Source organism: Emydura macquarii, unplaced genomic scaffold, assembly GCF_026122565.2.
Source record: "Emydura macquarii macquarii isolate MOO-44397 ecotype Brisbane River unplaced genomic scaffold, CSIRO-AGI_Emac_v2 contig_1477, whole genome shotgun sequence".
Lineage (NCBI taxonomy): Eukaryota > Metazoa > Chordata > Testudines > Chelidae > Emydura > Emydura macquarii.
Window position 1 is genome coordinate 9,901,134 of NW_027131614.1, and position 26,839 is coordinate 9,927,972.

Below are 26,839 nucleotides of genomic sequence, written 5' to 3' on the forward strand. Positions count from 1 at the left end.
TTCCTGCCGAGTGCCCGGGACTCAGCCCTGCCAGCAGTGCATTATGGCAAAGACAACAATTGTAGAATTTCCCGATTTGAGGGCTTGATTCTTCAACAGTTCGGTTGCAACACTGCATTACATATTTACATTTGGGTTGGTTTTTTTCCTGCATTTAAGTTAACTGCATGGCAGTTTTTGCATTTAATGTTATACTTAGTGCATGACACAAAGCTCTACAAATACCTCAGATTTCTCGGCATGCTGGAAATCTTGAAGCACTGAAGAAATGAATTTACAAATGAACACCTGAATTAATTTGCACCGGTGTAACCATAGTGGCATCACTAAAGTTATATTTGTGTAACTGGTACCCCACAAAACAATTACAAATGTTGGTGAAAATGTTCACAAGTTCATTTTGGGTGATCACACAATGCACAGTTACGCTTGGGGGGGAGAGAGGGGGATAAAATTCGGGTTTCAAGATGGGTTGTTCAGGTCCCTCAGTGTCAGTGAGGAAATCTCCCTTGATTTGAGGGAAATATCAAAATTTGAAATGTCAAATGTCAAACCAATGTCACGTGGCTATGGTGGGTTTTTCTTCTGACTCAAAACTTGTCCCAATTTTGATCAGCAAAAAGAGCAGGGCAATTTTGAAGGTGGGTTTGTTTGGTTTTTTATGCTCTAACAAACTGTACACCTTGCATTGTGCTGTGAGTGCCTTTCCCAGACCTGAAGAAGAGCTGTGTGGGTGGAGGTGGGGCTCAAAAGCCTGTCTCTCTCCCCAACAGAGGCTGGTCCCATAAACGATCCGAACCTCGCCAACCTTGCCTCTCTAGTGCCCAGGACTGCCAGTTACGGTGGTGAATCTCCCTCACCCTCCTCCCCTCTCTCCTCGCCCCGGCAGCAAAGGGTCCTGCCCTTCCGCCTTCCCCAGTGGCAGGGAGGGGAAAGAAAAGACCTGCTGGGCGCCTCGTATGCAGCAGAGATCGCGGCTCAGGGGAACGTTCCCTGCAGGTTGAGTCCGGCGCGGGGTTGGACTAGGGACCTCCTGAGCGGTCCCGCCGTCCCAACCCCAATCTACGAGTCTATGAAGGGGGCGGGCTCCGGGAGACGTCCTCGAAGTGCCCCCAGAAGGCTTGGCTAAGCTTCCCGAGAGGCTCGCCCAGCTGCGGGTCCCTGCCCCAGCCTGGCCGAGCAGCGAGGCGGGGGGGCCGGCCGTGGGGAGCCGAGGGGGGCGATGATGAGGTGCGCGGCGTGAGGGCCGGCGCGGGATCGGGACTCACCGGTCGCTCCGGCTGCCTTGCAGGTGGCTGCCGGCGGCGGGTCGAGGCAGCGCTGCGGCGCGGCGCCGAGCCATGAAGCGCGCCCTGCTGAAGATGTTCCAGCCGCGGGAGAAGGCGGCCGGCGGCTTCTACCAGGGGGTGGTGTGCGAGGCCGATGCCGCCTCCCTGGCCTCGCAGGACGTCTTTAAGGTGGGTGCCGAGAGAAGCGGGGCTGGGCGCGGGGAAAGGCCGGCCGGGCGGGAGGTGAGGTGTGTAAGGCAGGGGCGCGCGGGGGGCACAGCTGGAGGAGTTCGATGGATCGAGCGAAGTCCGCACCCCTGGATTTCCCCTCGCCCCCCACCCTGGATTTCCACGGCTGACCGCCGGGGGACGCCAGGACAACGCCGCTTGAGAACGTGCGTGCGGCGATGGTGCCGCCCTGCTGGCCCCCAGACGGTCGCTGCTTTTCGAGACTTGGCTGTCGAGAGCTCGGTTCTTCTTGGGGATCGGGACATGCAGCTGAGCTCTGCGCGGGGCGAAGGCGTGTCTCTTTCACCCACAGACCTCGGGCCAAGCCGAGCCGTTGCCTCACCCACCTTGTCGTCCTTGGGAACGTACCGGAGTTTGGTGGAAGGCTGCTTGGTCTATTTTGTCATGGGATGGCCACCATTTGGGTTTCACCCCTCTTAAAGCTTCCATTTTTTGAATCTCGGTGCTCGTATGCTCATTTAATAATGATGGTCCCATCCCCTCCGTTGTCTGATGTGCAGCCCCAGGATTCCAGGCACCTGCGACCATTTAAATTGGTTTACAAAATTTAAAAAGCTTAAAATTAAACATCAAACTTATTCATCAAAATTATAAAAAAAATAAACATTGACTTCTGCCAAACCTAGGCAGAATAACATAATGATATTCCATTTAACACACCTCCTGCCCATGCTATCCCAGCTACACCGCTATTTTTAGCATGCTACCTTGAGCATATGCAAGCTGGGAATCACACCTCCCAGCTCAAAGGCAGATGTAGTCTATACATAATTGGAGTGACCTAAAGTGTCTGGTGCCAGAAAATACATGAACTCACAGGAATAATAGAAAATGATGATGAAGAAAATTCAGTTAATCCAGGACTGAAACATTACCAGATATGCCTCCCGCTTCTCTCTACACTATTAAGGCTCCTTGAACCCGAGTGTGATCTCATGTGCACCAGTGTTACACTGCTGTAATTCCATCTTGAAAGGAGTTACTTTTGGTATACACCAGTGCAAGTAAAAGGAAAATCTGATAATAAATTTTAAAAGATATACTAGACTATTATGACAATTAAAATAGCGTGAGTATACAAGAGAGAAAAAATGATAAAATTCTATATGTGTATCTAAGGCCATGAAAAAATTATATTGTATTAGGTTGCATTATTTAAGAAATAATATGTAATTAATGACTTTACTGTAGTACAAATACACCGGGGAGAAGAGTATAACTTTAACTTTGGATTTTCCTGATTTTTGAATGCTGAACTGTAGAACCTTTAAATGTTCATTAACTAGGTTTGTGTGAGTGTGTGCAAAATGTATATTTGTGTGCATAATAGGACCCCTTATTTTTATATCTGTTGCCATTAAAGCGGATATTTTCATACTAAATAGTCTCTCAGCACTGATATCCCTCAACTTCTTCAGAGAGCACTCTAGTAGCTGATGGTACAAGTGCTTTAAGCTCCAGTTCTGCAACATTTAAGCACATATTTAATGCTACTCACATTAGTAGTCTCACTGAGGTCATATATGGGCTAAAACTGTGCTTCAGGGGAATGGAGAATTCCCCCAGCAAGTAGGGTTGCCATAAGTGGCATCACATTGCCCCTATCACAAGATCCAGCACAGAAGGTGTGTTGGTGGCAGGGAAGGGGGAACCTCTGTAGCACACACCGGCAGTACAAAGATTCTAGACTGCTCCTGACATGGACAGCCTTCATGAGACTGCTCCAATATATGCCAGGGGATATACCAGCTCCCCAGAGCAACCCAGAAGCTTGAGGGCACAAGCCCCTTCTCCTTGAGCTTGACTTTCATGCACAGCCCAGAATCATTCTCAACTTCAGTGTAAAGTTCTGTACTGGGAAATGGTCAAGATTATTTATTTTCCTTCATCATTAAACATTTTTCCCCTGGACAGAGGGAAACAAAATAGATGCTGGTGAGTGGGAAGATCTCTGACCTTATGCAGAAGGAACAATAGTAGAGTCTAGATTACTTACATTTTTGTTAATTTCATTTTGCTGCTCATTTTGGGATTGATTCTGTGCTCATTAAAGTCAGTGAGAGTTTTGCCATTGACTTCAGTGGAGAAGGATCTCATTCCTTCTGCATAAAGCTGAGCAGCTGGTGAGCAACAGAAGTTTGTGTTGTACCAACTGCAAAGAGCACATACTCATTTCAGCATTTGAATATAGCTAATTATGTGCATTATCAGTCTGTAAAACAGGAGCAATAACATGAAAATTAGATAGCAGTTCACATGGTATTTTCTGATCCTTACCCATTCTTTTTAGCAAAGGGGAAAATTAGAAGAAGTTGGAATAAGGATATTGAATTACACCTATACTTTTAAATATTGTATTTCATGTTTGGTTTGATGTGAAATGTCTATTTTTAAATTATCTGTCACCTGCTGTTTTATATAGTAGTTGGTTGATTTATTTTGTTTGTCTTTGATATAATGAAAGCCCAAATAAATAAGATTTTATATGATAAATTAGTGAAAAAGTTTAAATAGTTTCAGAAATAACTGTTTTTACTTTTAGAACCTAATTGAACAGTAAGGTCAGGGACAATACACTTCACAGACTGAGAAATATGTGCAAAGTCCTTAGCAAAAGTAATATAAATAATCCAGCTGAAACTGACTGGCAAACAAGACAGCAAGAAATTTTATCCTGAACTACTTTTTAGCATATGGCATTACTAAAGCCTAGTTTACTGGAAAAAGAAAGAAAATTACAATATTTGCATCCAAAAATAGGTGATTTCAGATGGAAGTGCTTGCAGATTACGTAGTTTCATTAAGAAGAATCGTTCTGGGCTTAGCAAATTGGATGAACTGAATGCCACTCCATTGCATCATGCTGCAGGAGGAGGTCAAATAGAATTAATGCGGATGATTATAGATGATTCTTCCAATGAAGGTAATATATTAAATTATCTTCTGTATCATTAAATAAAAATAGTTAATTACATAAAAGCATTTGTTACTTCATTTGCGTAGATTGGTGTTTGAATTTATTATTGCCATTTTCAAAAGGGGCTCATGATTTTCTTAACATTGTTTTGGAAACTTTGCTGCGTGTTCATCCTTGCTCTCCTCTATTGTAGTATGCTGACATTTTTAATGTAACATTTCCTCTCAGTAATAATATTGTGGATTCAGCATAGGATGTAATTAATTAAATGTAATTGATTTATTATGTGACTGGCAGTTTGGTAATAGCAGCAGGAGTCTTTCACAGTTGATGATTTATCTAAAACAAACAAAAACTCAATGACAGAACTAAACCTCCACTGCAAATCAGTTCTCTGTTAACTACCTCAGAACATTTGCCAGCTACATTATTGTATTTGCTTTCCACAAGCTACTCTCAGTATAACTTTTTATGAGTGATGTATCCGAATATCTACGTGATTAATATTTAAACCGTATAATTAAATGTATTAACTTTAGTTTAGCATATTGCAGATTGTGCTATATGCATTTTATGATTTTTAAATCCAACTCTGTACTTTTGGATAATGTAAGCATTATACCCTGATGTACAGAAATTTTTTCCTTAACCTGTGTTTTAGATAGCTTTAATTAAACTCTTTACTTTGGTCTTTTACCCTTTGACCTAGCACTAAATGTGATGGACTCTTCTGGAAATACCCCACTGCACTGGGCCACACAAAAAAACCAGGTTGAAAGTGTTAAATTACTTCTTAGCAGAGGAGCTAACCCAAACATCCTGAATTCCAATATGATGGCACCTCTTCATATAGCTGTGCAGTCCCTTCACAATGAAATAGTTAAGGTAAGATTATAGTCCAAGTAAATATACATTCATAAGTGCCTCAAGAGCCACCTAGGCACACAGTTTCTCCAGTTGTATGCAAAACTCCAAGTGTACAAATTCACGCACAAGAGGCTTATATCCACTGAAGATATAGCCCTTTAAGTTCTTCAAATGGCTGGCATGATGTACGGCATGTGGCACTCAGAAGGGATAATCTGCATTCAGAAGTTGCTAAGAAAAAATGATTTACTAACAGAGTTATTCATTAAGATTTGTTCTGCATGGTTTTTAGTAAGAAAACTTGATTTTTAGTAAACAGAATATTTTATAACCAATTAGAAAACAATTTCAATGAAATATTGATGAAGATGAAATTAAAATATTGTTAAAATATTAAGAATTTAACAGGTCTATTAAAAAATCTGTGAAACAAGACAACTTAGTTTTGCTAAAAATTTCAATTTCCCCATCTTTTGACTAGGAGTATTTCACTCTATAACCTGTTTAGGCAGCTGTGTGTGGGTAGAATTCTGGAAGTTACTGCCTCATACAGTTCTTATAACATCAACTGAATAGCACTTTTCTAAATTGAATTGAAACTATTCCAATAGCTGTCCCAAACACAAAAAGGAAGAAAACACCCTTGTGTTCTATAATGTAAATAAAATTCTGTAAGATGTCAGAGATTCCCATAAACAGCTGCCAAAACCTCTAGCTTCCCCCCTCACAGCTTTTACAATGCACATATGCACTATCAAAAACAAATCTGGAACATGCTGGAATTTGAAAATTGAGTTCTGGATTTGGGCCTAAATTCACCTTCAAGACTATGCACAAGTCTGCTCATGCTTACATATGTGCTCATTTCTTCCCCTTCACTTTTCCTCTATTCTGCGTAACTCTCCCATTGTTTCCCTTTCCAAAAGCAAGTTAATATGCCAAATTCTCCAGTGCAGACATGGCATCTGGGAGCTATTGGAAAGAAAAATAAAGTAAAGTTATTTAGCAAGAGAAAACACAGAAGGAAAAATGATAACATCTAGAGACATTTAATCTTTTTCAAATCTCCCAGGATCCATTGCTTCTCAGAACTGTACTGGTAACTGTGAGCTAGGTACCCAGACAGCAGTGGAACTGCAGTGGTATATAGTTCAGTGACAGTGTGAACAGAGGGCAAAACTGAATCAGAACTTGACCCACAATAGCATAGCTAGTGTGGAGACACTTAATAGTTGGTGCTTACAGCAGTGTTGTCCCACTAGTTCAATTACTATTGATTCACTTCTCTAGTATAAACATGAGCTTTGTTTCCCTGGCCTATTTTCACCTGCATCTTCTTGCAGCTAGTATACTTCTTGTGGCTAGTATACCTGGAACTCCTTTCCTCTCCTTCTGTTCCTTTATTTTGTGTGTTGTTGGTGGTCCTCAGATAGAACATTAATAATAAGAAAAAAAACCCATGCACGATAAGCAACTAAATTAGTGGAAAATTTTAAAAGTTCTCTTTTGTTTACTGTGTAGGTGTTGGTCCAGCACAGCAGTACAGATGTTAATCTGGAAGGAGAAACGGGGAACACACCTATAATAATAGCATGTTACAAAGAAAATCCTGAGGCACTGACACTTCTGGTATGTATGTATAATTATTCGATTTCTCCTAATGTTTTCCCACCTATCTTAATACAATGTATTGTCTGTTCTTCTACTTTGTAAATCTCTGCTTAATAAAAGAAGCGCAAACGTAAGTTAAAGCCCCAGTACTGAAAGTTGCATATGACTGAGTGGAGCCCCATTGACTTCACTGGACCCTTGTAATATTGCTAATAAGAATGTCACACCCTTGCGCTCTCATATAGTTCCTTTACAGGTAAGGGTGCATTTATTTGCAAAATTGGTGTCTTAAGCTAGAAAAAAAATACATTTTAGCATCTTTTATGAGGTATATTTTTTTCCTTTTTCTGAAATGCAGTGGATTTCATCTGCTAGCATGTGCTTGCCTTTCCTTGGGAATCCTTTTAATCTGTTTGTATCTGCAGCAACACTAAGAAAAAAAGTGTTAATAATATTCGTGAGTGCATTATGGGAAACCCCATTCCTGAGAAAAATATCTTGTCCCTGCCATATTGGAAGACAGACGAGAGGCAGTGGATGTAGTTTTAATTAGGCTGCACCTTTATTCACTTAAAATATCTGAGAATATCTAGCAATAAATCATATAGTGCAGGTCATCATTATATCCTTAATTGTTTTCTCCTATTTGGGAGAGCTGTTGTCTGCCCTCCCCCCTCTCAACTTGATCCCAGGCTGTTGCTGGGACCCCAGCACCGTTGAATGAGAGTTAAGGGGGAGGCTGGAAAAAGGGAGTGAAAGGTTGTCTCCCCACTGTACCAGACATGAAGAGCCCCAGCCCCATTTCCTCAGCCTCCTTTTGGGTGTCTTCCCCTAAATTCTCTTCCAAAACTAGTTTATCAGGGAACTGTATTCCCTCTGTAACGAGTACCTGCAATGGACACCTGCTAAACCTATTGTCTATTAAACTGCAATATCTTGACCTAACCTCCTTACCTCCCCCACGCGGTCCCTGATCTGCTGTGTGGAAAGTGAAAATACTCACCCCACCTCGGCCAATCTGGTGGTGAGGGAAAGATTCTTTCCTAGCCCCAAAATGAAAGAGGCAACTAGCACAATGCCCACCACATATGAAAAACCTTCTCCTACTCTAATGCCATGAGTGGGAGGATGTGTGTTGCTAGCCTGTGACTGCTGCAAGAGAGGGTTCTCTAGAACTGCTCAGAGTATAAATACTGCCCCCTTTCCCTGGACACCTGGAGAGGCAGTATCTCCCACCTGGACCAACCAGCTCCTGTTCCTCCTTTGCTCCATTCAGGTAAGTTCTCCTTTTCCCAGCCCCATAACCCAATTGCAGTGTGGACCTTTAACGGAACAACAACCTCTTTTCTTTTGGCCAGCCAGCCAAAGATCCCCTCCGTTCAGTTGTGGTGAGCACAGTCTCATATTTATTCTGAGATTCCTCATATGTATTTATTTTGCGAAGTATATTTTTAAAAAACAAAACAAAAAACCCCCTAGGAATTGTGGAAATGTGAATTTTAGAAAACAGTAGGGTAAATTTCAAGCATGCTCCTTGAGGAGCTACATGTGAAACTCTCTTCACTTTTTGCTGGTTTTGTATGCATAAGTCTCACCTGCTATTCTAAATTTTTTCTCAAGTAAATCATGTATTTTAAAGATCATCAAAATCTAGACTAGAGACAGACATTACAAGAGAGCAAGTACATATATGATAATGTATTAATTGGACATAATTTGCAGCATGCCATTTAACTATATCTGAACACTATTTTTCAGCTTGAAAATGGAGGAAAGATATGTAAACCAAACCAAACTGGATGTATGCCTGTCCATGCAGCTGCATTTTCAGGCGCAAAAGCATGTATGGAAATTATTTTAAAAAAAGGTAAATAAAAGTTCCAAATCTCTTTTTTTCTAGCCTTATTAGTTATAAGGTACTATAGACAAGCAGCCTCCTCCCAACTGCCCTTTCATGGCCTCAAGGCAGCCCTTCAAGTGGCCCCTCACCTCAGTTTCCCTTCTGAGTCCCCAGTAATTCCATAGAAGCTTATCTTCTAATCCATACACAGTTCAATAGTAAAGCATAGTGCAAATAGTTCATAATAATAGCACACAGGCATAATGAAAATTCCCAAACATAATCCGTATTATCCCAGTGCAAGTAATCCTTAAAAATCACATATCCTCTAGGCCACTGACATAACGTACCATGTTCTGGCATCTTCCACCATACCCAGACACTTTGTCAGTCCTCCTCTGTTCCTTGGCCAGGACAGCTAACCCACACCTTTCTTCTTCAGGGCCGCTCTTCTGAGTGGGAACTCCCAAAGCCTCTCCGCTGGGAGTATCCTCCTTTTACTCTTCCTCTGGGTCCAGCTCTCCAGCAAGGAGACATCAGTAGATAAGCCCCTCCGCTGCTCCCCCTTCTTTCAGTCTTCTCTGGCTGGTGGCTCTGGCTTCGAGCCAGCAGGAATCCCTCTCTCTGCTGCTCCTCTTCCTACTATTACCTTCAGCCCTTTCCAGCCCTGGCTCCCAGACTTGGGGATACCAGCCAGCAAACCCTTCTTGCTTCTGTCCTTTCTTCAGACTTCTCCGAGGAACCACCTTCTCTCTATGGCAGCTTTCCTCTCCCTTCTCCTATCTGACTCCTGACTGACTGATCTAGTGCTGAGTCTTAACTGACCTTTTATAGGCCCCCTCCCCACGTGCTGCCCCATGCTCTTAATTGGCTCAACTGGGAGCACCTTGACTGGAACAGGAGAGATGAGCCCAGTTCCATTTAATGGGCCAGCTACCCTGTTACAGGTGTTTCTGGAGTTGAGCTGGAAGGTGTGATCCCCAGCTTGTGTAGATGTACATGCATTAGTTCTGCTTGTGCTAGTGCCTAAAAATAGCTGCATGCCCATGGCGGCACAGGCGGTGGCTCAGGCTAGCCGCCTGAGGACGTACCCAGGGATCGGGCGGGATTATATTTGGGGTGGCTGGCCCATGTGGCCACCTGTGCTGCTGAGGGCACGCTACTATTTTTAGGCACTGGCTCAAGCACAGCTAATGCAGGTATGTCTAAGCGAGCTGGGAATCACACCTCCCAATTTTAATGTAGATATACCTGTCGTAACCCTTAGTGCGTATTTAGTACTTTGCTTCTCAAAGGGCTGTGCAAACAAAGGTTTTGATCCTGAAAACACTTCCATACATTATTAACTCTCAACAAGTTCAATGGGATTGTCCCGTTGAATAAAGTTGCACATGTAAATAATTGCTTGTACAATTGGGGCCATTTATATGCTGCCTTCAATGCGTGCACAGAACTCCATGAGTGTTTCAGGTGTTACATGTTGGTGTTGAGGGGGGAAATATATCCCGATGTTTATTGGTTTGTTTGTTTTTTGCATCTTGATTTCTTGTGTTATGTTTATTTAATATGTTTGTATTTTGCTTCCTTTCTCAGGTGAAGAGTTAGGCCATTCTACTGAAAGTCACATCAATTTTACCAATAATGGAAAGTGCAGTCCTCTCCATCTGGCAGTTCAGAGTGGAGACTTGGAAATGATTAAAATGTGCATCGAATCTGGAGCACAGATTGATCTAAAACAGGTAACTGCTAGTAGAGTACAATACAACTGTATGTTCTAATAATATTTTGTGTAGCTTTTTTCCCTTACAAACTGTATCCTGAAAAGTTTTACACAGAGAAATAATGCAACTGCAGGGATAGTTAAGGGAAATTAAGAGGAATAAGCAAAAATAAGGTTTCAGGTGAAATCTGTAAATAAATGGAGAATAAGATAGATAAATACAGGAAGACTTTTCCAGATGGCAGGAACTGCAGAAGAGAAGACCCTCACACCACCAATGGTTAGATTGCATAGTTCAGCAGAGAGTAATCCAAGTGCTTGATTAGTGGTGTTGTCCTCAAGAGTAGAACGAGAAAAGGTTCCTGAGAGAGGCTGGAACAAATCTAAAGACAAGAAAACTCTTACAAACAAAGGATGAAATCCTGGCTTCATTGAAGTCAATGGCAAAATTCCTATTGACATAATGAGGCTAGTATTTCACCACAGGAGATGGCAGTTGTGAACTAGATCCTGAAATGAATGTTGTGATATTGGAGCTGTTTGAAGGGGTTGAGGCTATGCAAATGAGAAGACGGGGAGCAACATTTTGCACATGCTGAAGTCAGGAGAAATCCTCAGCTGGCTAAGGCAGTTTTAAGGCCCTTTTGTACCAGATGAAGCAGTGTCAGAAACTGATCCTGAATTCTGCAAGCCAATTGCAAACCAGAGAAACACTGGAATGTGAGGATAGATTTGAAAGCAACAATATCACTGGTATGGATCTGTGTTCTGAAGAGCTCTTCCAGTTATACAGTCCTTAAAAGCACTTTGCTGGAAGTCGGGACATTTTAAAAAATGTATTTCTCCTAGAAAAGCTAAATGAAAAGCACACGGTATTTACATACTTAGTTATTTCAGTGTAAACTTTGTCTCAGGAGGACAAATTATTTACTAGACCCTGCTTGTCTTTCTCATGCAAGCTATTCTATTGATTTCCATAGGTCTCCTTGTGTGAGTAAGGACTATTTACATTAGTAAGGATATGCTAAGTCAAGCAAAATTTACTCAGCTAAAGGCTGTAGTATTTTTATATCTAAAAAAATCAAATCCTGCTCACCTCACTCTTACCACTAGTCTGATTGCAATCATAATTTGTCACCTTCACCCTTTCCTCTCCAGCTTCCACAAGTCATTTGTGCTGCAGAGTTTCTGTTAATGCAACTAAATGTGGAACAGTTGTGTTCTTCATTCAGTTTTTTAACAAGCACATATTTCTGATGATAGCCGAGACCTTAACCAGATTACTTGTGTGAGTAAATTCTACTCAGATGAATATGGATTACTCATGTGAGTAAAGATTTGCATGACTTGACTCTTACTGACAATACAGTGTGTCTTTCCTTTACATATATGTTGTTTGGATATATAGTATCTAAATGAGATTATCTGGTGGTGTAACTGTTAATTCAGCCCTTGTGCTTTTCCTTTTTGATGGAAGGGACGGGAAGTATTTAAGCATGCATATGGCATCATGAAAAAGACTATTTCAATTCAATGAGACTTTCTGGTCATTAAAAGTTATGTGTGGCCAAAGGAAAAACACAAGACCACTCAGACTTTTGTCAAGGGTAGATATGACTCACTTTGTCAAACAGATCATAAATTAACATGGATAATAAGGGATAGCAAGCAAACAGTTACTTTTTATAAAATGAAGAAATTGGAAATTTTACTGCAGGAAATAAATTAAATATAATAATTATCATGACAAAAATTGAATATTTTTTCCTTTGAGAATTGTTGTACCAGCCTACCTACAGAAGATTTCCCCTGATTTAGCCTCCTACCTTCAAGGCTAGTCAGTGTGGTCATTATTATTCTATCTACAAAGGACAGCTTGGACTTTTTTAGAATCCATCTATGTCACTCAGCTCAAGGGACTGCTGTTCAATTACTAGAGTATTTGGTAGGCCTTAAAAATGATCTCATTAACACTGCATTATTCCTAGACTTCTCTGGCTTTAGATGTAAGAGTCCAGATGTACCAAGTGAAATGTGATCTCCTGCATGGCAGCTTATATCACTGAAGTCAGGCTACCAGGCCCTGTCTCAACTGAATAGACTGAATAGATTGAAATTAATTTAACATTAAATTGTGCCTTATAATCCTGTTTGCAGAATGAAAAATGCACAGCTCTTCATTTTGCTGCCACCCAAGGAGCAACTGAGATTGTTAAATTAATGATGTCATCCTATGCTGGTGATGAATCTATTATTGATGCAGTAGATGGGAATAAAGAAACACTGCTTCACAGGTAAGAGAATCCTCCAACATCATATTCACAAGCACTGTTTCAGTTCCAACAATATCCAACAATGTAACTTCAGCAAGTTAGAGAGAACTGAGAGATGTGCATCCACATCTGGAGGGATTTCTCACTGATATGGGAATTCTGGAGGGAGGTGATCTAAGTAGTACACAGTGTAATTGGTTGCTTGGTCGAGCTGTTGGATGCCTGGAGACCTGCTCTTGGGCTGAAGACCAGAGAGAGTTTGAGATTTTGGCCTCTCATATGGTACATCCAGCAATGTACACTGTCTCTTTGAACTGGAAAATTACTCTAGTGTAGGATCAGTGAGCAAACCTGCTGAGAGAAATTGCGGGACTGGAAAAGGGTTACTTATGGGAAGATAGAAGAAGATGACATTAGCTAGAGCTTGTTTTGGAACTATCAACAGCCTCTTGAGACTCCAGGACCAAATTAATGCTAAGCTTGGTTTAACAGGCTTCACTGAATCTTTCCAAATGAATGAATGAAGAAGGAATGTTAAAAATGCACTGGCATTTCTTTCACTGTTCTGCAATAAAATCATTTAGTGCCTGATTTTCAAAAAAATCAGGGTGCATCTGCAAGTGCACACACAGTTACTATGACTGCATATGCAAATCAAGAATTTGCAAATGGTCATTCATGCATGTAACTGCATCTCAGCCCCAGAGTAAATTAGCAAGAACAGGATTCTGCTGCTGAAGAAAGGCAGGCGGGTAGGGAAGCAGGCCACCAGCTCAACAGCAGATGATTTTTCTCACTACCCAATGAATTTTGGACGTGGGATGTGCCACCGGCATCACAAGAAGAATTGAGTGTTATCAGGGTCCCACAGAAGATACTGTAAGGTACGTGGAGGCTCTAATCTGTTAAGGGCAGTAAGGGTGCATGAGGAGATGACTCAATAATAAACCAGGACTCTGACTCTGTGTTCTGTCATCTTGGAGTTTCTTTTGTCCATATGCTAAATATTTGCTCTTCCTGGTATATCTTCTATATATAATAGAAGCCTTCTAACACACTTGAATCACTGATATTATTTTTAAAAAATCACCCTTTTAATATCACCACTTCCAAATATAGTGTTCCGCAGTCTATATAACAACTCCACCAAAGTGTCAGGTGGTATCTCTGAGAAACTATAACACCTTGGTTCTGGAACTGTGTATAGTTACATTACACTGAGATCACCTGTTGTAAAATGTAGTGTTAAGCCTTAATGAAAAAGAGAACATACAATTATTTAGTGTATTTGATCAGAAATGCAGTGAAGTCCCAACTTTTCAAACATTTCAGATTTCTAACTTCATAATTTTTCTGAAAATTCCTGGTTTATTTTATTTACCCCCTCCCCCCCTCCCCCCGAAATATTACTTGTTAATGTCCTATTGCTGGATAAAACTTCAGATTTATACAATATGTAGACATTTACAAATATCTTTTGTTAAATTAATAACACTTCCCCTTCCCCTGAGGTATATTTTAATTCTTTCTCTAGTTTTGGTATGAAATTAATTACCACTGTCACAATATTCATTGAGCAGTCATTGCAATTACAATGCCTGATCTGGCATTCTCTGTACATCCAATGCTTCCAGAAAGGTCAGTGGGAGTGCTGGGTGCCATACCCCATTGAAATCATTTGGAGCTTCATGTGTATGCAGAATAAATTGAGCTCATAGTGTGTAATACTTTGTATCAACATGTTATGGTATTATGAAAGGTACTAATTCCTGACTCCATTTCACCCAATGAGTTTTTAGTATCTCTGTAGAACTGAACATGATTAAAAATCCAAGGTCCATAGTACAATAAGTGGACAATAATTTAGTCTAAGAGCCATTATGCAGGAAGCGTGGGTTTTTTTTTTTAATCTCTCTCTCTTTTTATATAAAGAAAATTATTTGAAAACACTAAAGAAGGCAGCAGATGGAGAAGAGCATTGGCCTTTACTTCTAAACTTCATTGACCTTTCTAAAATAACTATATGTTTTTCCCCCACAGGACTGCATTATTTGATCACTATGAACTGGCAGAGTATTTAATTTCAATGGTAAATATTTAATAAAGGAATATATTAACTAAGATTGTTGCTAGCTACTTCTTCAAGTTGTATAAAAACATCTACTAATGACTTTTATTTTAAAAAAAAATTCCTATTTGGCAAGTCCAGGAAATTACAGAAAGGGATGTTTCTTCAGGAACAGGGTTTTTTGTTTGTTTGTTTGTTTATTTAAATATATTTCATAATACACGGTTGCAAATTACAGTACTGTTATAGTTATGATTCCACTGTAGCATTCTCTAGAGGTTCATAATTATGCTGCAAACTGCCTCTGTATTTGTATTTGAATTATTCAGACAGATTTAACATACAGAAGTGTTTATAGACTGTGCCAGAATGATTCCGTTGACCTCACTTTTAAAGTATTTAGCAAGAAAAGGAAATAAAAATTAAATATACATTTAATTTAATTCATCTCCTTTTTTCAGAAGTGAAATCTCACACCCATAATGTGTGTGTGTGTTACAAGTGTCAGACAGATGTTTCTAAGTGGGGATCTATCAATATCTTGTGCACGAACAGACACACAAACATACAGAGGAGAATTATTGGACTTATTTATGGAATAATAGGGAAAAGAAAAGGGGAAACATAGTGGGGCAGCTGCTGTCTAGAATGTGGGTGCACATTAACACTGATGTAGTTTGTCAAATCTTTATATCCACTGTTTGCTTCCCTATAGCCTCTATGTTTGTACAGCGCTGGGCAAATGATCAGAAGTCAATGGAGCGTTGTCAATTTGTACTAGATGATTTTGCCCTTAATATCATATCAACAGATTAATAATTGACAGCCTCAGAAATGTTTTAGTCCGTACAAGTGGACTAAATTGTGACAATTGTGGAATTTTTGTGCTTGGAAATAGAAATGGCAGTTATCGAAACATTCTTAGCAGATAAAAGTTATGCGTCATGTTTTAGACAATCAGGGCCTGATCATCCCCACAAAATACAAATTCTCCTGTAGCATTTTATGCCCACTTTGTACTAAATGTGCCCAATGTGAATGACTACAAAAGATGCAAAGCAGTGGAGGATCAAGCCCTGCAGCTAAAAATTGAACAAATGGTTTGTTTTGTAATCCTCCTGTAGGCCCTGGGTCAGCATAACACTTAAGCAGATGCTTTAACTTGAATGGGACTTATGCATGTGTTTAAGTACTTGCTTGAACAGAAGCTGATATGCTTGAATGTTTTGCTAGATAAGGCGTTAAGAAGCAAAACAAATTAAGTTTGAGAAAGAAAATCCAGTTCTTTATTTTAAATGTTTTGACCTTTCTTAACCTAATTTAAAAAATTGTGTTCATTTGTGTACCCAATACCTGTGCAATTAGATTCACAAATATGGTATTTGTATATACATATAGACATTTGTTTGTCTCACTTGCCAATACAGTATCTGATCTGTGAAAACAAATTATGTAATTGCATATACATTTTGGGTATTCAGTTATGTGTTTAGTAATTTAAAAATATCAGAACAGCAAAGTCACAAATGTGCTTTGGAACTGGTTGTATCATTTTTCATTAGGCCATTAGGCTGTAAGGATTTAGAATGCTGTTTGTATACTGGACAAATTAGCTCTGAGATATCTTTACATGCTCAAGACCTCCTGAGTTAAGGATGCCTCTCTTAAGGATTGCCTCAGATAAGGCATCTTGAGTTAAGGACATTTTAATGAAAGGTGCTCTCCTTGAAGTGATTTAGTATCACTAATGGACATCTAAAGTACTTTATTAGCCCTTTTTTTCATCTTTGCTTTTTTGATCCTTTTTTCTTTTCTTTGTCCCCCTTTTCAATTAAAAACAACTATATTAAATACAAGAATAACATTAAAGCAATGTTAAGCATAACTCAATTATACAAAAGTCAAAACATTCAGAAGTTAAGGTTTGTAGAGCACCAATAACTTGACCGGGTTAGAAATATACATTATTGTCAATTCCTGATTTTGTTGTTAAATTTGCATTTCAATATATTGCTTTTAATCTTGTTAAATACATTAGAACATATTGAATGTACAGTGTTGCTGAGTTCATGTTCCTGAGGGGTCAACAACAGTAATATCTGGAGCAAAGTTAACTAGTCAGTTTATATATGTAAATGACTACTTGTGAATTGCTGTAGCAGTGTCAGTTGAAATTATATTTCATCTCTGACAGCCAATCAGACAGGAAAATCTCATTTCAATTGGCTTATCAGAAATGAACAGGTTTTTTTATTTCCTCTCTTAAGTTACAGAATGAATGGTAATTGAGAGGCAGGGGGAAGCAGGAAATTATTTGTTATCCATAAGCTATTCATGGCCTTGCTGGGTAACATCCTGATGTTTCTGGTGAAAACAGTTATTATGTATATAACAATCAATAAAACTTATCACGTTTCTATGAACAATCAGATTTATTGGTCCTCAAGTTAAATAATATTTATAGTGGCTTTGGTTAATAATTCTCTCTTGATCTGATCTGAAGATAATTGAAGTGAATAGAAAGACTCCCATTCAGTTCAATTGATTTTGGATCAGACTCACAATGAATCAACATTAGATATACCCAAGTCTTAGTCCCATGATCTGAGTTGGTCTCTCAGTTCGAGAAATGTCCACATCAAAAAGTCCACCATCAAAGCTGACACTTATTGGCCCTTTTCTTGTACTCTCTGGCAGCCTCAACAGAGAAGACAAGGAGTTAATGGGCATAGGGATCAAACTACACTAATTTCTGGAAGTGATTCCTCCAGAACAGGGTTAAGATGCAGTGATGCACAGTGGTTCAGAAGATGCTTGCACTGCTGCTACCTATCATATGGATAGGTAGAAAACCTCATTCATCAGGGCTGCAAATTTGGTACACTTCCAGAGCACTAAGGCTATTGTTTTTAAACTTGGGTCCATTAAGACTGGCACCTAACTCCACATAAAGGAGTCAGCACCTCTTTACATCAGGCTGCTGTGATTTAAATGCCTATGTATGGATTTAGACGCCTAATCATAGGCACTCGAGTTTGAAAACTTTGATCTATATTCATTTAAATTAAGAAGGAATTCAATTATTTAACTTACATAATTTAAAGCATGCGAAAGTGACTGTAATTCTCCCCTGTTTACAACTTATTGCTAAATTGCATTTGTTCATGAATCCATGATAAACCTGGGTTTTTTTCATCACAGGGAGCAAATATTGATAGTGTTGACATTGAGGGTCGGTCACCACTTATACTGGCTACTACCTGTGCATCATGGAAAATTGTGAATTTATTACTCGCAAAAGGTACAAAGGAACAAACAAGTATTATATGTGTTTTTTTTCTGAAAAGGGTCCATACCAATTAAGATTTTTGCTCAATGGTCTCCCCTTCAAGCCTCCTACATAGATGCCAGGCACAAGTGAACTCAAGAACTGCTCCATGCTAGCACCCTCTGGAGTGCTAAATCCTCATAAGGGGAAAGGAGGAGGCAGGGCCTTGTCCCTGCCCCTCTGCATCAACCTACAAGACAGGGCCCAAGCATAATCTTTTTGGTCCCAGTGCAAACTTGTAACATGGGCCCTCTCCCACACACATACCCTGGTAAAGTGTACCCTTTTCCCCCCACCATGTGGGGGCCCTGCCCAGAGAGTGTGGTCTGTGGAAGGAAAGCACATTCTACACCCTCATAAGGGTCGGTATGCACTTCCCCTGCACTCTCCATTAGCTCAGAGCAGCTCTGCACTATTACGTACACCCACAGGGAACAGAATTATTGAACATGAAGATTCCACTTTGACATGGTCAAGTTTCTGAGCATTAATGGATTTTAAGTATTAAACCCTAAACTGCAGCAAGTGGTCATAATGTAGTGTCTGGAAGTTTACTACTTACTACTCCCTTCATGAGGTTTCATCTCCAATTGTTATTTGCCACATTTTTAGGTGTAAGCTACTGTAAATATTCTTGTGAGTGTATTTCTTTCATTAATATTTGTAACATTAATTTTTATTAACAAGCTATGCCTTTTTAAAATAGAAAGCTTATAGTAAAGAAACTATTATGGACTTTAGAAAGGTTCTCTCTTGTATCCAATCAGCAAGACACTCCATTTCCATGTTGTCAGTTATTATAATGTTATCATAGATTATTATTCATATAACAGCACTGAAGTAAACTGATATTAAAACATAAAATCCCAGTTGAAACAATATGACTATGGCAGGAGTACACTGTGAGCCTGATATATTTAAAGGATTGATCATGCAGCCCCCATTCACCCCTACAGTTGTGGAGGCTCAGTGTTTCTGAATATCAGATCCCTATAAATCTCTGTGCAACAGTGGAAAAAATGAAATTCAGATATTTCAGTAAGCTGAAAGCTTAGGCTATGGCTACACTGATAGTGGCAAAGTCGCCGCCATCAGATCGATTTCTCTGGATCGACTGAGCCATCAGTGAAGACCCGCTCAGTCGATCCAGAAATCGACGTATTAAGACCACCTTCACAAGTGGTGTAGCACTGCGTCGATGGGAACACGGTTACCGTGGGCGCAGTGCAGTGAAGACGGCGCGCAGAAGAGGAAAGTAGAAGTCAACGGGAGTTACGCAAGCTTTTTGCGTAGCTTGTGTAACTCCCATCAACTGCCGCAGAATCCCAGAGGTAAGTGTAGACAGGGTCTTAGAGTCAACAGAAATCTTGGTGTGAAGAAAAGTGCTGATTTTTGTTGTTGCGTTGGCTGAAATAATTGTTTTTTTAATTTCATTTCAGCTTCTATATTTTTATCAAACATAGTTAGTAATCAGGGACTAGCAGTTTTGAAATTGCTAGTATTACTCTCCATATTTATTTAGGAGCAGATGTATCAATAAAGGATCAGTTTGGTCGGAATTTCTTGCACTTGACAGTACTGCAGCCTGGAGGATTACAACATCTGGACCAGAAATTTCTGCAGGTACAGTGAGGATCTATTTGCCTCTTTCTCTGATAAATGCATCCTCCTTGTCTGGCTGTTTTAGAAACATAGTGATTCTCTTTTCTTCCACAATATTTATGGAAGTTCATTTTATTTGTAAATTCACTTCACTGTCCCACAGGGTAAATTAAATAGATATACATATCAAAAAAACATTACCAAACCAATAATATGGCTCTCTCTGGAAGGCAAAGGAATAAAGTAATGCCAAAAACTTATTTGCTGCTGGGGGACTGAATGGGTCAGGAAATTAGCAATATATCATAGAACCTTTTGCTTCTACTTTGCCAGTTAATACGTACTCAAACTCTCAGATATGTTGCATGCTGCAGCAAATCCTTCAGGAAGCTTCCACTGGACTTCAATAAATCCCCAGCCATATTTTAAAACAGGAGTATCGAACATTATTCTGTCTGGCCTGTTTGATGTATTTATATGGACCACTTGAAATACTCAGATTCTATGGCATCTAAGCATTCATTAAAAAAATATAGTAAGTTTCTAGCCCTCGTAGCTACAGAGATAACCTTCCAAATGTGAGCCGACTATAACTGATGCCGTGATGTCTGCCTGAATGCTCAGACGGCTTGAATCCATGAGTCAGAGGCGTGAACTCCTCTGTCCCATATTAATCGGATTGGAGAATCAACTTTAAAGAACAATGATGACACTTCCATGTCACATTATCGATTTTAATTGTTTAATCACTGATCATTTCAGTGGATGGAATGGGAGTAGAGGCCTGAAGTGAGGTATTCTGGGTTGGAAATTGGAAGTTGCTGCAGGAAAGGAAATGCAGAGAAAAGAGGAGACTCACAAAGTTAGAGGAGGGAGAGAGAAAGGACGAGGAAGGAAGAGAAACACAAAGCAGAAAGAATGATGCCTCAAGGGGAGCATATTCTCTCACTGAGTAGTGAATGTGACAATGAAACACTGAATAAATAATAAAGGTTTCATTACTAAATAAAGGCTCTATTATCCCCTTGCTCTCTATGCAGACCTACTGATATCAGTGGGCATTCCACTGTATACTGTAAGGAATATATAGTCCCAAATTTGTACTCCAGCCCATGGAACACAATTTAACAGAATTCATCTCATTCCTCTGAATGAGTTTGACACTTCTGCTTTAAAGGTCTTCATTTTCATTTGAACTCCCAGAGGGGGTGTGTTGACAGATACTGTCTCCCGTCCCCTAAGATTGAATCTCCGCTGTAGTGCAGCTGCTCCCACTTGCATAGGGGTTCAGTTTCTGCCTATCTTTACTACTTGAGCAAATTTAGCCTCAGGTCATTTGTGACCAGATTTTTTCACCTTCTGGTGGTTTCTCAGTTGTCTCACTCCCCTTCCTAGTGGACAGGTGCCCACACTGGAAAATTACCACCATCATAACTGGCCTCTTTCTTCATGGCCTCACAGAGAGACCAAATATTCAAGAGGCATGTAGGTTGTCATGCCTTCATATTCCTCCCTGGTGTGGTTGAGGTGCATGGTGTAGGAGAATCTCGTGCTTTCTATATTGTACCTGTTCTATGAATAGACTGAGTTTGAAGGCCCAATACTGCAAGTTGCTGAGTTCTTCTTGTGAAGTGTAAATTCACTGAAAACCATTGTTCCGCATACATATTTGTAAAAGACTCTCTTCTTTTTGTTGTTTTGGTTTTTAACTTTTCTTTCTTAAAGTTCCATAAAGATTTTTTTTAATGCAGCTTTAAAAAATTATTGCTATCTAGAACCTACAGTAGCATCGGTAATATGTACAAAATCATTTTTTTTAACAGATGAAACGTATTACAAATCTTTTAGTGGAAGAAGATGATGAGGGCTGCACTCCACTACATTACGCATGTAGACAAGGAGTGCCTTTCTCTGTAAATAGCTTGCTCGACTTGAAAGTTTCCATCTATTCTAAAAATAGAGACAGGAAGTCCCCTTTGCATTTTGCAGCCAGGTAAGTGGTGCAATCTATACAATGCATCAATGCCATTTTATTCATCCATATTTCCTCGGTATTGACCTGTATATTAATCCTTTAAAGCTATGGGCGCGTCAACACCTGTCAGCGACTTCTAAGAGACATGAATGACACAAGGCTTTTGAATGAAGGTGATAAAAAGGGAATGACACCCCTTCACTTGGCAGCCCAAAATGGTCATGAAAAGGTTGTGCAATTTCTCCTGAAGAAGGGTGCCCTCTTCCTCTGGTAAGTGTATGGGTTTCCTTTCTTTAAATAATGAGAGTTACTGAGCTATTTTGTACTCACCTCTAAAGTTGTTTTGGATTGTCAAGGCAAGTTTGCATTAAAGGTAAGGTATTTATTATTACATGTAAACTTACATAATGATACTTTTGTTTAAGTCATTTAGAATATTCTACAATTAACCTGATTCAGGGGGCTTTTCTTATAATGCGTCACTAGCCCAGGACAAATCATTAACACCTAGGATGTCACAATATTAACGTGAAATAATGCTGTTAGAAATAAAAGTGTGTGCTTTTAATGTTTGTCAGATGCCTTAAATGTACAATTCAACAGTGCTACAGTGTTGTATGCAGCATCAGCTGCTAAGTGTTAGTACCAGGATCTTGTAAGTTTCTCACTCGTTTCAGAGGGGAATCCTATGAAACGGGCAAGATCCCACAAGATCATATATCTGCCTTTATGAGACCCAGTTACTTATACACACTTGAGATTATCCTTGCATGTCTGAGTGTAATACTAGTAGCAGATTATCGTATTTTACTCAGCAAAAAGACATTGACATTGATGAAGAACAACTAATGTGGATGAGGGGAGAATCAGAGGGAAATTATTGTGAGTGAGGTGGAGAATCAGGCCCATGAGTTCAAGGATGAGTTAAATTACCATAGGTTATACTTGTAATAAATATGTGAATAACATATCTACTGTTTCAAAAGTGATTTTAAAGGCTGGACAGCCCTGCACCATGCTGCCTTCGGAGGATACACTCGCACAATGCAGATAATTTTGGATACTAATGTGAAATGCACAGATAGAGTGGATGAAGAAGGGGTATGTATATGTGTAATTTTTATGTGTGTCCACTCTGTTGTCTGTTGTCTCATTCAATCAAACAAGTAATCCCAGTGGGCATGCATGTTTCACCGTTGAAGATTATAAGAAACTGTGTTTATCATAATATATATTCTTTTGATGGTTATAAAACTTTACTGTTTTTGTTCTTATTAACCTATAGTGTTTAGACTTATTTATAATCAGTGAAATGCCTATCCACGTTCTAGGAGTTGTACACATCAGAAGATCAATATCACTAACATAAAATGTAAAGTACAACATCATTTAGACTCAACTAACTATATCACATGGCTTGTATAACAATATAGCAGAATATAACAACATAATAAGCTCACAATATGAAGAGCTTATAACAATTAAAGGAAACCCACCATAAATAATGACTCAACAAGAAACCTCTTCAGACTTCTCATTCTCTTTCCCCTGGTAAAGCTCGATAGCTATGCTAGCAGTTTGCTCTGAAGTTTGTCAAAACCAGGATCTTTTGGCCAGGAGAGGAATCCAGTTCCAGAACTGAAGACCTCTTGTGGGAAATGATGTATCAACAATCCTTTCTCAGAAACCAGGGCATGTTCAGCTCAAGTAACTGTTATGTTACCAACATGGGAGAGAGGCAATCTTTCAGGTAGTCAGGGCTCAAAGCATTTAGGACTTGCTAGATTAAAAACAGCACTTCAGATTCCACCTAGAAGCTAATCAGAAGCCATTATGTAGTCCTTTATTTGTACATTGTTCATAGAAGACTGGGTGAGTTGATATTTGGGGAAATACACAAAAGTGCCAACAAGCTCTAGAGCCCTTCTCTTCCTGCTCTTTGTCTTATGATGGGACTTGTGCTCTAAGCCCTTTTAGTGCTTCTGAAAATCCCAACCATTGCCTTTAGTTTTATGCAAGTCACTGAGGGCAAAATCCTTTTCTTAGCGAGTTACTTGGAAACCATTGTTCAGGACTTCCTTCAGACCAATATGTAGCACTTGTGCTGGTGGAATTGAGAGCAGAATCTGGTCCTTGAGAAATGTGTGTATGTGTGAGGGGAAGGTTGTACATGTCTTTTAAGCATAGTGATTCCTAATAATGTTTTGATATGTTCTTTTTCTGAAAAGAACACAGCTCTTCATCTTGCTGCTAAAGAAGGACATGCAAAAGCAGTTAGACTGCTTCTTGATTGTGGTGCCAAAATAATCCTGAACAAAGCAGCAGCTTCTTTTTTCCATGAAGCAATACACAATAGGCGAAAAGATGTAGTGTCTGCTGTCATTCTGAATAAAAGGTGAGATAATTAAACAACACTTTTTAATAGTTTCAGGCGTTTATGTCCATTGCCTTCTCTTTTTTTGCTTGCAGTTAAAATACTGAGCATGCGATATGCTACGGTTGATCACATACCTATTTTCCATATTCAAAACATTAATACTGCTATAATATGTATAATTACAATCAGGAAGAAATGATAAATAAATGATAGTCATGGAAATCCTGTCCATGTCAGGGCGATTGTTCAAGGACTGCAAGAAACATGGCAAGAAACTAAGAGAAGTGAGTAGTTCTCACCCTAGAATTTGGTACTGTAGTGGTACAAAGATAGGTTAAAATACAAAATTTTAATCAAAGCCTGAGCCCAACTTATGTAATTCCAGGGATATCATTTAAAATTGCTAGATAAAACTGATGCAAAGTACATGAGGAAGACTCAAGGAGGACAAGGCTGTTGCAGAGAAGCTAAATGAATTCTTTGCATTGATGTTCACTGCAGAGGATATGAGGGAGAATTCCACACCTGAACCTTCTGTTTTGGTGACAAAACTGAGGAACAGACCCAGACTGAGGTGTCAATCGAGAAGGATTTGGAACAAACTGATAAAGTAAACAGTAACAAGTCACCAGGACCAGATTGTATTCACCCAAGAATTCTGAAGAAACTCAGATATGAATTTGCAGAATTACCAACTGTGGGAGCCTATCACTTAAATCAGCCTCTGTACCAGATGACTGGTGGATAGCTAATGTAATGCTGATTTAAAAAAAAAAAATGCTCCAGAGCAATCCTGGCAATTACAGGCCAATAAACCTAACTTCAGTACCAAGGAAATTGGTTGAAGTTATGGTAAAGAACAGAATTATTATAGATGAATACGGTATGTTGGGGAAGAATCAACACAGCTTTTGTAAAGGGAAATCATGCCTCATCAATCTATTAGAATTCTTTGAGAGAGTCAGCAAACATGTGGACAAGGGTAATCCAGTGGATATTGTTTACTTGGACTTTCAGAAAGCCTTTGAAAGGTCCCTCACCAAAGGTTCTTGAGCAAAGTAGACAATCATGGAGTAAGAGGGAAAGTCCTTTTATAGATCAGTAACTGGTAAAAGATAAGAAACACAGAGTAGGAATATATAGTCAATTTTTACAGTGCAGAGAGGTAAATAGCAGGATCTCCTGGGGCTCTGTACTGCGCTGTTCAACATATTCATAAATGACCTAGAAAATGGGGTAAACAGTGAGGTGGCATTGTTTGCAGATGATACAAAATTTCTCAAGATAGTTACATCCAAAGGAGGCTGCAAAGAGTTACAAAGGTATCTCAGAAAACTGGGTGACTGGGCAACAAAATGGCAGTTGAAATTTAATGCTGATATATGCAAAATAATGAACATTGGAAAACATTATCCCAGCTATACATACAAAATGATGAGGTCTAATTAGCTATTGCAACTCAAGGAGATCTTGGAGTCATTGTGGGTAGTTCTCTGAAAACATCTGCTCAATGTAAAGGGGCAGTCGAAAAAGTTAACAGAATGTTAGAAACCATTAGGAAAGGGATAGAAAATGAGATAATAAATATCTTAATGCCACTATATAAATCCATGGTATGTCCATACCTGGAATACTACATGTAATTTTAGTTGCCCCATCTCAAAAAAGATATATTAGAATTGGAAAAAGTACAGAGAGGGGCAACAAAAATGATTAAGGGTATGGAACAGCTTCCATCTGAGGTGAGATTAAAAAACAGCTGTGCAGCTGGAAAAGAGATGACTAAGGTGGGATCTGATAGATGTCTATAAATTAAGAATGGTGTGGAGAAAAGTAAATAAGGATGTGTAATTTTACCCCTTCACATAACACACAAACCAAGGGTCACCCAATGAAATTTATAGGCAACAGATTTAAAACATACATAAGGATGTAGTTCTGCACACAATGCATTCAAGCGGTGGAACTAGTTGCCAGGGGATGTAGTGAAGACCAAAAGTATAACTGGGTTCAAAACAGAATTAGATAAGATCATGAAGGATAGGTTCATCAGTGGCTATTAGCCAAAATAGTGAAGGATGCAACCCGTGCTCTGGTCTTAAACCTCTGACTGCCAGAAGCTGGGACTGTACGAGGGGATGGATCACTTGATAATTGCCCTGTTCTTTTCATTTCCTTGGACGCATCTGGCATTGGCCACTGTTGGACAACAGGATACAAGACTAGATGGACTATAGATCTGACTCTGTATGGCCATTTTTGTGTTCTTATGAGAATATTGTTGAAGTTTAGATGGGACACTTTATATACACCATAAGTTTAGTAAGCCTGAGAGGCCCATTTCAGGAGTGATGGAATTGTACCATTTCCTAGTGATCACCACTAAGAGTAGCAGAATGACACCCAGTATTTTATTACTACCTTCAGAATTTTGTGAGCCCAAGATTCAGACTTTCAGTATCAGTTTAGGGTTCATAATGTGTCCAAGGCTTTAAGAAGAGCTCAGTATATCCATGTGATCTGCAAAACATCACTGGTTATCTGAAAACAGAATTAAACATGAATCATTCTTAGGGAAACATCCAGGATTGTTATTCAATTATGCCCTCAACAGCTGATTTTCACTCCATGGCATATAAATTCATTATACATTGTAATTTGTGAAATAATTTCTGAAATAACTCATCCAGTCTAAAAATAATTAGATTTCAAAATAACATACTCCATTTTTTCTTTCTTTATAA

The 26,839-nt window shown here is 39.4% G+C and overlaps 1 protein-coding gene across 1 annotated transcript in view; it reads left to right on the top strand.

Moving 5' to 3' along the window:
* Positions 1-949: 949 nt before the first annotated feature.
* TRPA1 (transient receptor potential cation channel subfamily A member 1) overlaps positions 950-26,839 on the top strand; it is a 55,209-nt gene continuing 29,319 nt past the window's right edge. Inside the window, exons 1-14 of the mRNA XM_067553841.1 lie at positions 950-1,457; positions 4,278-4,440; positions 5,144-5,319; positions 6,823-6,930; positions 8,671-8,779; positions 10,346-10,491; positions 12,630-12,766; positions 14,786-14,834; positions 18,015-18,114; positions 19,664-19,764; positions 21,567-21,736; positions 21,824-21,988; positions 22,705-22,819; positions 23,947-24,113. Of these exons, the coding sequence (XP_067409942.1) occupies positions 1,341-1,457; positions 4,278-4,440; positions 5,144-5,319; positions 6,823-6,930; positions 8,671-8,779; positions 10,346-10,491; positions 12,630-12,766; positions 14,786-14,834; positions 18,015-18,114; positions 19,664-19,764; positions 21,567-21,736; positions 21,824-21,988; positions 22,705-22,819; positions 23,947-24,113 (1,823 nt within the window). The 5' untranslated portion in view covers positions 950-1,340. The remainder of the gene's footprint in view (positions 1,458-4,277; positions 4,441-5,143; positions 5,320-6,822; positions 6,931-8,670; positions 8,780-10,345; positions 10,492-12,629; positions 12,767-14,785; positions 14,835-18,014; positions 18,115-19,663; positions 19,765-21,566; positions 21,737-21,823; positions 21,989-22,704; positions 22,820-23,946; positions 24,114-26,839) is intronic.